We start from the raw sequence: 11,846 nt of genomic DNA, 5'->3' as shown, positions 1-11,846 counted from the left end.
TTCTTTTTACCCTCTGGTTCCTTCACAGAGCTTGTTACATCAGAAGCACTAAGAAAACGTTTATTGCTGAAGTGGAGGAAGATTAAGCGAGGGCCCAAAGGAAGCAACGCAAGGTTCACCGGAATGAGGGGCGCTGAATAACTAGAGGAGAAAAGAGTCTCCCTAAAATGTGTGGACTCCGATCTCTATTTCCTCCTGTGGAACTAAAGAACAAGCTTATGGCAGGCACTGCAGCCTGCCCGGTGCAGGGAGAGGGGTCCCTCTGCACCCAGCTTCTGTAGTTTTCCAGATGCAAGGGAGGTGAGGGGTGCTTGTTTATAAAACTGTGGTGCCTCCAGAATCAGCCGTCCCATCTGCGGTCCTGCACTCTCCGAGATGTGGGTCACAGTCCGCGAAAGGTCCCTGGGGGCAGCCATCCAAACTTCCTCGGAGACTCTGAGGGCTCACCTCCCTTTCGCCCCTACTCTCCTGGGGCTAGAGAAACCCAACCTTTGCTTCCAGCCTAGCCTAGGGTCCACTAACCAAATCAAGGTTTGACATTGAATTCCCAGATTTTCGAAAGCCTCCCTCCCAGCTCCCTGGGGACTAGACCCCAGTACCTCTCCCTGCGCCCCCCACCCCCACAACCAGCCTTTCTCTAGGGTGTTAAACTTTCTTTAGCGACAGAGGGACTGATAGTGCCCCGGTGCAGTGCGGAAGCCGCGGGCAGTTCCCGGGCTGGGGTTGGAAACAGACTTCGCACAGGGGCTGTGGCTCGGCTGGGTCGTGGACAGCAAGGCGTCCGGATCCCGGGCGAAGTCCTGGGCAAGGAAAAACCGCTGGGGAAGGCGCAGCCACCGCCCCTCTGCGCGGATCCTGACCAGCTTCCCTTAGCGCAGTTTACAAACTCTGGAAAGCGTCCACCGGGGCTGCCCGGATAGGCCAGAGCTCCAGCCACCGGGGGTCGAGTCTGGGTTTATTGGTGCTTATTATTGTTTTTGTTTTCCCTTCTCCCAGTTTCCATAAATGCTTAGGTATTTCGAGGCTTTCTGCAGATGTCTGCGCAAAGTTGGGCATCGCTCCGTGGAATCTCTCTCCAGTGCGTCTTTTCTTTTGTCCTCCGCGTCCCCGCCTCTCTGTCTCTGTCCTGCAGGGCCCCAGAGCAGCGAGGAGTCGGGGTCGAGGCCTGGAGACTGACTCTTCCCACGGGACACAGCCCAAAGTCCGGCACCCGCAGCCGGGTGAGGAGCTGGGGTCTCACTCCCGGCTCCCGCCGCCTGGAGCAGAAGCCGGGCGAGAGGCGCCCAGCACCCAGCGGGTGGGCGGCAAAGGGAGGGGCGCCGGGGGCCACAGCGCAGACTCCAGCTGCCCTCCCGAGCTGCCCTCGGCGCTCCCTCCGCCCCACCCTCTCCCGGTCCCTTGCAGCCCTGCGGTCCAGAGAGGGTTTCACTGAAAAGGGAACATTCAAGTAAACAGCGACTCCGCAGACAGGAGCCTTCAGACTTTGACTCTTATAGGCTGCTTTTAAGGGCACTGGGTACATCCGAGGCCTCGATCTTGGCAGGAGTGGGGGGAGTAGGGGTGCTAGAGGCGGCTGAAGAAGCAGGTGCAACTCTCTTTCCCACGGTCCCTTCCTCGGCCTGGCTTTTTCCACGGACACTCCCAGAGCCCTTTTGCAAAGATGCCTCCTCTCTCTTCTTAACTTGAGGAGCCTGGGGACCCGGGCAGCTGTAACTAAACGGGGCTGAAATCCCGAACAGTCATCTGGGCCCCGACGAGCTCTTTCCTTCGCAGCTCGCCTTTCCCGGCTCCGATCCTGTGCAGGTGTGGGGACGGACGGTCCTTGGGTGGCCTCGGACCTGTCTCCCTCCCCACGCCCCGGCGAGAGATGCCCCAGAGACAAGCTGACTCCCCAGGTCTGTCAGCGGCAGAAAAGTCCCGGAGGGCTAAGACTGAACGTCCGTGGGGGCATCGTCAGGATCGTGGAGTCTCCGCGGGTCCGGGCCTCAAGGCCAGTCTGGAGTCCCACATCGGGTGGGGGCCAGCGTTGCAGGGAAGTCTCAAGAGCTTTCCGGTCTCGGCCGGGGCCCCAGACCCCTTCCCCCCTTAACCTGAGAGGTGGGAACGGTCATCCCAGCGTCCCAGCAGCAGGCAGGACGATGACAAGAGGGGTGCGGGGAAGACTCTGGAAGGAAGCTGCAAAGTGCAATTAAATCTGGGGTCTTGAGCTGGGGGGTGGGGGATCTACCGCCTCCCTAAGGGAGGGGCTTTCTCTGTTTCCTCTGAAGGGATCAGTAGAGGAACAAAACCTTACTGGACCCAGCAGCTGGAAAAAAAAAAAAAAAAAGAAGAAGTTTGAGAAGACACTTTAACTTCCAGTTTGGCCACATTAGGCTGCGTTTCTCCGCCCTTTCGTGGACATAAACCCAACTCCGGGGCGGCCAGGGAGAGGGTGGAGTGCCCTTAGGAACAAAGATCTGATGGGCCCACAGAACCAGCCTCGCTTTCCCTGTCTCAGTGACTTTCCTCTACCCTTAAAGATCCGTGGGGGAGGAGCAGGTGGCAAAAGGATTCTAGTGTGGGCTTCTCAAGGGGTCTTCGCCCACAAGTCTTTCGCCATCCTTTCAATATAAATCAACGTTTAATCTGAATGAAAGGATCCTCGTCGTCTTGCTTCTAGATTAAATGAAAAACGACTTTAAACTTTCTAACTTTCGAGAAAGTGAGACATTTACAATGAAAAAAAATCCGTCAAGAACCATTTTCACCTTAACAGTCATGAAATCTTGTTTCTGGCCTTGATAAGTTGAAAATTTAACAGGAACTACAACAAAAATAAAAGCCTGCTGGTAAACTCCCATCCTCAGCGGACCGCTCCTACCCCGGGCTCCATGGAAAGGCTGGTGGTGATTGCTGCTTCTGAGAAACACAGACACTTCAGACGAACTAGTTCCTAAATCTCCTTTCTCCCTGGCGTCCTGTCCTGTTCTTAAAGAAATCCTCTCTCCTAGTCTCTGGGTCAAAGGAGTTTTTATAATCCTGGAAAGATCTCAGCTCATTGAGGGGATCTTCCCAAGGTTAGAAGCAGTGTCTGTTTCCCATTTAAATTAGGGAAGTTGAGGCAGAGTTTCCAAGGCCAGAGATTCCTTTTAGCTCATGAGAGTGGACTCAAAACTCTTTAAGTTGGGTGGCACCTGTGGCTCAAAGGAGTAGGGCGCCGGCCCCATATGCTGGAGGTGGCAGGTTCAAACCCAGCCCCAGGCAAAAACTGCAAAAAACAAAAACAAAAAACCCAACTCTTTAAATTGACCACTGCAGGTAACTCAAGGAATTTCTGTCCCAGTAGCACAACTCAAAAGCCACTACTTCCACGGTGTAAAGGGTGACCCCCAAGTTAAACCTCAGCTCTAGAGAAAGGAAGAACCCCATTACTGGGCCACTCGTAAGGTCCCCGGTCTCTCCCCTGAACCAGGTCTTTGGAAACAGGACTTGAAAGAAGCAAGTGGTGCAGGAGAAAGTCGTTTTCCTGATTGATGAAACTTCTCCCTCCCCTCCCCTTTCTAAATAATAAACTCCGGGAAAGGCTGGAGGGCTGCCTTGTGTTCATTTCAAATAAATCCTCAATAGGCTCTTTCCTCACCCAGAGAAATGAATCACCCTTGGGAAACAGACGATTATTCCCCCATTTGTCTGCCTAAAAACAGAGAAAATAAGCACCCTCCACTGTAGACCCTCACTTTAGGTCTTCTCCTTGGCTTGGGGGTGGGGTGGTGGTGGTGGGAGAGTGACTGTGAGATGGAGGGGAAAGCAAGGGAACCCCCAGAATTGCCCTTCAGAGCAGAGACTGAGGAGGTGAGAGTCATGCTGCCAGGATGGTGCTCTCTTTGCTGGAATCCTGGAAAAATATGAGCCTCCCCCTCTTGAAGAGGAGCATGGGCCTCAACCCACAGTGAGGTGACCTTTTACATCTCATTCAGAAGTAAATCCTGGGGTAGTACATTTCAATCAGGGTTCTGTTTTCCTCCGAGGGAAATAAAGGCCTGTGTCGTTGGGGTTATCCTCACTAGAGCGCAATTTCTTGTCTTCTTTAAATAGATAAACAAAACCCTCTGGTTTTATACAGACTATTTGGAAGTGTTATGGGAAAGGGTGAGTTGCTGAGGAGTGAAAAGTAACTGATTTAAATGAATGACCCAAGTTATGGTTGACATTTATGTAGAAGACACCCAATGCATTCAACTAATCTGACCAGCAGGCTTCTACAGGAAGAGAGAAGACAGACATCCCGCTGGAAATTTGCAACAGGAGCAGCTTTGGGTGGGTGGCTGCCCGGCCCCTGAGCTCTCAGGGCAGAAAGGCCTTCCCTTTCTCACTCTGCCTGGGGGCAGGCAGACCAGTTAAGTATTTTTATTTTCTGGAACCGCTCTGAGTTGACTTTTAAAACATATACTGGATTTTAATTTGAGTCAGGGGCAGGGGAGACCATGAGGTCAATTTGAACTGAAAAGAAGTTAACTTACTGCTTCATTCTTGTCTCTTGTCAACACAGCCCGGCAGTCACCATTCTGCCTCTCATTTCCTGCCACTTTGAGTTTCCAGATTACTTTTTTTTTCCCTTTAAATCTCAGTTGCTGAGTTTATGAGGGTCTGATTACTGCAGAGAAATAAGGAGCTAAAATAGCATGAGACTATGAAGGTGGACCCTGCCCCATTTGAAAGATATTTAGTTGCAGTAATTAGCACCCATTTACCCATCCTCTTTACCTATGGTCATCATGGAAAAGTCTTCCCATCTGCTCACCCTTCCAAGCCCCTCACCCACAGCCAGATTCACCCTACCCACGTTTCCTTTCCCACTACCCACATCTTTTAAGATTTTAGGCAGAGGCAAAGCCAGATTTAAAGGTTCTTTTTTATTTGAAATCTCATCCAGAAACACTGGTTATTAATAAATATATCATAGTTATCAAGAATATATAAAAAATAAAGACAGGTATTGTCTTTGAGGCCCTAACAAAATAGTTCAAGCAAATGTCCAGGAAAATCAAAGCGGCACCCCTCCCCAAACCACACTAAATTTTCAAAGCTGATAATAGAGAGAGCCAACCCCGCATGCAGAATAACTGAGCAAGGCGGGTGGGGCAAGCTAGTAGAGGGAGCCCAGGGTCTGGCAATCCTGGGCCCCTAAGACAGCCGTGGGAGGTTTGGAATGAAGTTTGAAGGGGTGGGGGTGGGGAAGAAGCGCGTGTGCGTGAGTGTGGGTCTTTGCACTCTGCCCCTTTTTCATTTCATACAACCACAGACAGATATATGGAGTACTTCGGAGAATTCACTAATAAATCCTTGTTACAAGGAAAACGGCACCACGGCCTGCACAACATGTTTAGACAATATTCATTTAGAAGCGTGCATGCATTCTTTTGACCTACACTGCATTGAAAGGAAAACACACGTAGGTGTCAAGACCTGGATCCGAGTTGAGATTCAAAACTTGGGTCTTGCTATCTCTTCTCTCTCCCTCTCTCTCCCCTCTTTATTCTCTCTCTCCATTGTCTCTAGAAAAACTATGGCGAAGACGGAGACAATCATATTTGCATCCATCTCCAGGAAGTATTTACATTTGTTTTGCACAAACAGGATGGCTATCTTTTTCCAAAGTGAGAAAACAGAGCCAACCCCGAAAGTCCCTTTGCAAGTTTTTAACTACACCGATCCCGTCTTTATACAACAAATGCAGTTTTGACAAAAGCACATGGCAGTGAGAAATACTGGCGCTGCAAGGGGAAAGAAGCATGCATGCAAAACACACGACCTCTGGTTCGAGTCCCCCTTCTCCACCACCTAGAATTGCAGTTTCGTTTTGGTCCTTTCCCTCCCGGAGTCAAGTAGGGCCGGGGATCTCTCAGACAGCGTGGGAGGCCGCGGGGTCCCGCGCCCGCTCTCCGGTGGCCCGAGCCTACAGCCTCCCCTTTCCCTCTTGGCCCGGCCCTGCGGCCCCTCCCGCCGCTCTCCCGCGTCCTGGCAGCCGGGCGGGCCCGCTGCTCACTTGAGCAAGTCCTTGGACTCTGCGGACAGCCGGGCCATGTTGGCGGTGGAGAGAGCAGACAGGTGCGGCGGCGGCGGCATCTGGCAAATGGTGCAGGGGCAGGGCAGCCCGGCCCAGTGCTGGAAGCCGCTGCCCAGCTGCAGCGCGGGCGGCGTGGAGGGCGCCTTGAGCAGCGAGTGCGGAGGCCGAATGGTGCCCAAGCCGGGCAGCGAGGCGGCCGACAGCGGTGACGAGGCGTTGCTGGACGAGAGCGCGCCACCCAGGATGGGGTGCACCGGGTGCACGGCGTTGGCCGCGTGCGCCGGGTGGCCGGCCGAGTGGCCCACGGTCCCACAGTGGAAGGCCGAGTGGTGGCCCCCGTAGATCTCGCCAACCAGCCTCTTCATCTCCTCCAGGGAGCTGGTGAGCATGAGGATGTAGTTTCTGGCCAGCAGGAGAGTAGCGATCTTGGAGAGTTTGCGCACCGAGGGCCCGTGCGCGTAGGGCATGACCTCGCGCAGCCCGTCCATGGCGAGGTTCAGGTCGTGCATCCGCTTGCGCTCGCGTCCGTTGATCTTCAGCCTCAGCTGCTGTAGGTCCTGCTCCGACAGCTGCTTCTTGATTTTGTACTTGCTGCTTTCTCCCGCGGCCTTGGCGCCAGCCCGCGAGAGGCTTTCCCCGGGCATCTTCTGCACCATGTCGCTCTGCGTGGACGAGACTGAGTTGAGACGGCTCTCCTGGTGGTGGTGGTGGCGATGGTGATGGTCCCTCAGGTACATCTCATCCATGTCCGGAGAGGAAGCTCTGCTGGAGACAGAGCTCGAATCAGAATTCATTTTATTGCAAGGGATAAGGCCCTACCGTGGGGAGGCTTTAGGCGGGAAATTAAAGAAAATCTTGAATTAAGAAAAAATTTTGCCCAGCCGAGCAACCCACTTCTCAGCAGCCACACGTGAGAAGAAAAGCTGAGATAGTCAGAGCCTCTCCCCGCCTCTTTCCCTCCCCACTCCCCTCTCTGGGGTTAGGCTGTTTCCTGGACAGCTAGTTGGTGTGAGCTTGAACTAACCTCTCGCAGAAAAAAGAGGGGCTTTTATAGAGCTGCAGCGGAGAAAAGAGACAAAAGGAGCCCTCCTATCTATCCTGGGCTGGTTCGGATGACGTGCCATCATTCAGGGCGGTGCGCTTTGCTGTCCCATTTAGCAAGGATTCCTATTCATATTCATCGTGGGGCCGCCCAGGGACACCTCTGCTCCGAACCGCTAGGAGCCCCCAGGCACAAAACCTTCTGATTGACACACTCACCGCTCCAGCTCACGCCTTCCTGGTTTTTTAAAAAAATACTTTCTTCCACCCCACCCCACCCCCTTTCTCAGTTTCCTTAACCAAATCACACACCAGGAACCGAAGGAAGGGCAACGAAGCCGGCCAGGAATGGGAATATTCTCTCTCCTTCCTTTCATAGCTGCTCCCAAGTTTAGAGAAATATGGGCAAAAAGAGGACGTAGTAAAAAGGTTTGAGGGACAGAGGTGCAGATGGAGGGCAGGTTCAACGCCGGGGTGGAGGGGTTGGGGGACTGGATATTGAGATTGGCTGTCTGAAATTTTTCTTCATTAGTTAAGAAATGTTTGAAACACTATCATTCTGTCAATTTTGTTTATTAGATCCTTCTGGTATAGTTGTAAGTGGATGCCCCTATCTGGTGATGGGTTTGCCCTTGACACTACTGTGGGGAAAGGTCTCTTTCTTTGCCTCCTTTTCGGTGTGAAAACAAGAATTACTGAAATAATTTCAGTTCTTCACAATTCTCTAACTTCTTAGCTCTACCACTGAGACAAAAAATCTAAGGCTACGTGAAACGCAATTTGGGAAGAGGGGGAGAGATAGGCGCGGGAACAGGGAAGTTAGATTGTTGGGGATTGGAAAGGTTCCTGCGCTCTCCGGAGAGACTGTTCCCGCTACAGGCTTCCAAGACCTGAGCACTAGCGGGAGACGGTGGGTGCCCGAAGCTGTGCAGCCTCTGGCCACCGTATGGGAGCGCCGCGAGCATCTGCAGCTCAGAGCCAGCCGGTCCAGCGCGGGCCTATCCACCTGGATGGTGCTGTCCCACGCCGGTGGACAAGGAAAAGCGGAAGCTCAGGGTCGAATAACAAACGATGTGGGGGTTTCGTGTGGTGTGTGTGTGTGTGGTTCGACAATGAAGGGACCTGACCAGCCCCTTGTGTGTACGCGCACGGGCACTGCGATCTAGCGCAGAGTCGTTTCTGAGAATAAAAGGAAGGCCTGGAATGTGGAGCCTTCCGTGGCGCAGATCTTTCTTCCCCTTGCTTTTTTGTCCGTCAAGGTTTTAGCTAAGCAGCGCGAGGGTAGGAAGGCAGAAACCCCCAGCAGGGAGAGAGAGAGTTGGGTGGAGGGTGGCCTCTAGGAGAACCTGGACACCACCTGGCTCCCTGCTGGGGGGAACCAGAGACAGACGCTAGCTCAGGGCTTGAATGCCTTGATGGAAAGTTCGAAACTGAATGAGTCCCGGAACCTCGGGCAGTTAGAGCCTCTGCACAGCATTCACTGGGAGCCCAGGAAGGGGAGGACCCACTTTCCATTGATACAAATCGATCAGCAGAAGAACAGTTGTGTCCAGGTCCGCAGTTTGCACTCTCCACAGGCTGTGCCTCATTGACAGGCGGTCAGGCTGTGAAAGCCGCCCGGGCAATTCCAAGCGGATGCGGAGATGCAACATTGTAATGAATGCTTTTTTACATCTAAGTTTGCTTTTCTGTAAAAGAAAGAAAATGACCCACAGCCCCTTGTCAAAGCCAGGACGTTAATGCTCTTGAAGACTCTGACACAAGCCTCTTCTAACACTTCCACCTCCGTGGAAGCAAAGTTTCTTAAAAGGAAGGCAGGAAACTAGATTGGATGCGGAAAGATTGATGTCCAAACGCACTCCCAATATCCAAGCACAACGAATGTTTTTTAATTCATTAGAATCACTCATTTTACCTAAGAAAGTGACACAACTCTTAAGCAGCTTAAGGGGAAAAAAAAAAAGAGTTCCAGAACTTCTGCAGGCCCAGGTGCTGGACAGAAGCTGGGGGAGCGGCTAGTACACACCACAGTCCTTTGTGGCTCCCCAGCTGATCTAGTGGGAGGAGGACTGGGAGAAAGAGGGGCTTCCCTGCCCTGGGGCAGGACGCAGGCTCAGGCCCCAGCATCTCCCAGCCACCTTCCTGACCCCTGGGCTTCCGCATCTGTCTTCCTCCGAACTGAAAATGCACCTGACTTTTGAGTGCCGGAAGTAACAAAGCATAGTTAGAGCAGAAGGGCTGCAACGAAGGAGTGGAAAAATATACCACTGCGAGGGAATTCACCTTTTAAAGGAGCCCCGATTTTCTTAGTGGACAACGTTAAAATGAAGTTTAAAAATATACTCAAATTAGTCGAGCAGGTGGTAGGGGTGAGTAGTCCTCGAAATACAAGCTGAACATCTCACTTGCAGGGCTGGAGAGACAGGGGCTGGGGCTGTGGGAGATGGAACCAGAAGCCACTATCCCTCTACTTGGCCCTTCCGAAGAGAGGGGGGCGTCCGCGGGCCGCGCTAGGCTGGGAAGGAGCGCCAGAGCCTTTGCCGGACTCCTCCGCGCTGCGGCCCCTCTGCTTTCTTGGAAAGGCCGCAATGTGTGAGTGTGGGATGGCCCAAGGCTCATGGCCCGAGCCCAGTAACGCTTTTAAAAGTTGGTTCCCCCATTCCCCCTCCTTTGGAAGTGTTAACAACTAGAAAAGGGCGAGTGAATAAAGGTGCCACAACTTTGCCTGCCATAAAATGGGTTGATAGTCTCCAGGGCCCGAGGCTCACCGCAAACCCGGCTCGGTGGTTGAGCTCACCCTTATCCTCCCTATGAACACTCGAACCGAGAAGAAGCGGAGCAGGCCCGAAGCTCAGGAAGGCAAGGACATGGATTTCTTTCCAAGACTGTCCTTGCCAGCACCCGGCCGGGGCATGTGCGCAGAGGAGAGAGTAAGGGAGCCTCCGCTGGGCCTCGACCGCATTAGCCCAAAGGGACTTCCGCCAGAGACGCGCCGTGACCTTGGCCCTGGCTTGGAGCCCATTCAGAGGGCTTAGGCAGGCGAGGAGCTGGAGCTAGTGACCCTGCGGTGGCGCGGGGATGCGCACTCTCCAGCCACACCCAGCGACCTGGCGACGGGGGAGGGCTGCGGCGCGGGGACTCGGGTCCTTCTCTGGCAACAGGTGGGTCCCAGGGCAGTCGGGCTACTTCCTGGCAAGCCTGCCTCGGCTCAGGGAAGAGCTTGGAGTTCCTCAGCCTGCCTACAACACCTGAAAGCAGCGGGTTGGCGCGTGGATCGGGTCGGAAGAGCTGCTCTGAGGTCCCCGCGCACCCGGGGCGCACAGCCCCAGTTCTGCAACCTCGGCCTCGGCAGCTTTGGAATCCCGGGAACTACGCACTTGGGAAGCTGCTCACCTCTCTCCGACACCCCCTCCGCCCCCAAATCGCCCTGGATCTTCTCTTACCTGCTGCCCAGCGCGTGCCACTAGGTGCCCGACGCCCACCGCTCCGCAGCTTTAGCCACCGAGTTCCTCTTCAGTAGCTGCAGGCTCTGCGGAGGCCGCGGCAATTTTGGCTCGGGAGCGAACCCCCACGCCCCGCAAGAGTCCAGCAGCAAATGTTGCGGCGCCTGACCTGCCGGGAGGCTTCTGTGAGAAGCCAGGCAGTCAGCAACGCCCGGGGGCTCCTCTCGCTCGTCAAGCTTCAAACTCGACCCGCAGAAACTGGCGGAGACCTCGTGGGTTTCACCTTTCAACCCAGCCACCCTCCAAAACAAAAAAGAGAATTTTTTGTTTTTTCCTTTGTGCAATCAAGGAAGAGCCTAAAAACTAGTTGACCATACGGAGAACTTAAAAAGAACTTTCTTTAGCAGAGTAAAACAGTAACGACATAGTAACCCTGGGGTCGGTGGAGTCTTCAGGGCTATTGGGTTGATCCAGGAAGCCAGTACACACACACACACAAAAAGACAATTAAAAAAATCAAATGTCAACCTAAATCGCAGTCAAGCAGGGATTATCTCTTCTTGCAGCCACACATCCCGGGTGACAGAATGGAGTGGGGCTAGTGTAGTCAACTCTGGGTCCCTGCATTAGGAGATGCCAAAATCAAAATTCCAACAAGTAAATAGTTGCTCCAGGGCAGGAGAGGATGGATTTGGATCGGCAGTCTAGGGTCATTCAGTTTTCTGGTTTTCTCCGTAGTTTAAATAACATCTTGAAAACGTACTGATCTGCCCATTATTTTCCATCATTTTTAAAAGTCTGGTTTTCATACAAGAAAAACAGCAGAAGTTGAAGAACAGCAGTATTTGAAATAAGGCTGGTAGTAACTGCTTTTCACAATGTAGGATGAGAGCTTGGGAGATGCACGAGTGTTCCAGAATAGCATAAAATGATGAAGTGCTAATTATGTGAATATATAGACAAGTCCATACACTGGCGGCGGAACTAGAAGTTTGATTTTAATGATGCATAAGCAGCCAGGCTTGCTAGAACTTACAGATTAATTATAATTATTTAAGGACTCGCTAAAGTCAAAGGAGATTATGAACTTCTGGGCTTCAGTTACAGGATTTTGCTCAATTAGTGAGCATTCTTTAGTATTCTTTTTTCCCCCCTTTCTAGTAACATCTGCTCAATTGCCAAACCTCGACTGAGTTTTTCCCTTGTAGAAAGCCTATAAATTGAAAACATTTTTTTTTCCTTGAGATTGGAATGTTTAGGTTGATTTAAATATCACTGGTGATCAATCATGGAAATTGATGAGTGATATAAAAATT

At 52.6% G+C, this 11,846-nt stretch overlaps 1 protein-coding gene across 2 annotated transcripts; it reads right to left on the bottom strand.

Moving 5' to 3' along the window:
- Positions 1-5,925: 5,925 nt before the first annotated feature.
- On the bottom strand, positions 5,926-11,418 carry OLIG3 (oligodendrocyte transcription factor 3). Of its 2 annotated transcripts, none has more exons than XM_012805451.1 (2): positions 11,294-11,418; positions 5,926-6,811 (listed from the first exon to the last, which is right to left on the bottom strand). In XM_012805451.1, the coding sequence occupies exon 2, from the start codon at positions 6,790-6,792 to the stop codon at positions 6,022-6,024; it is 771 nt and encodes a 256-aa protein (XP_012660905.1). In that variant the 5' UTR covers positions 6,793-6,811; positions 11,294-11,418; the 3' UTR covers positions 5,926-6,021. The 2 variants fall into 2 exon arrangements, with proteins under 2 accessions (XP_012660905.1, XP_012660906.1); XM_012805452.1 differs by lacking the exon at positions 11,294-11,418 and adding an exon at positions 6,941-7,067 and having other exon boundaries at positions 5,926-6,808.
- Positions 11,419-11,846: the final 428 nt, after the last annotated feature.

This window comes from Otolemur garnettii, unplaced genomic scaffold (genome assembly GCF_000181295.1).
Source record: "Otolemur garnettii isolate 467f Iridium unplaced genomic scaffold, OtoGar3 scaffold00042, whole genome shotgun sequence".
In the NCBI taxonomy this organism is placed as follows: domain Eukaryota; kingdom Metazoa; phylum Chordata; class Mammalia; order Primates; family Galagidae; genus Otolemur; species Otolemur garnettii.
Note: the sequence above shows the minus strand (reverse complement) of the source record. Positions and strands in the feature narration are given on the sequence as shown.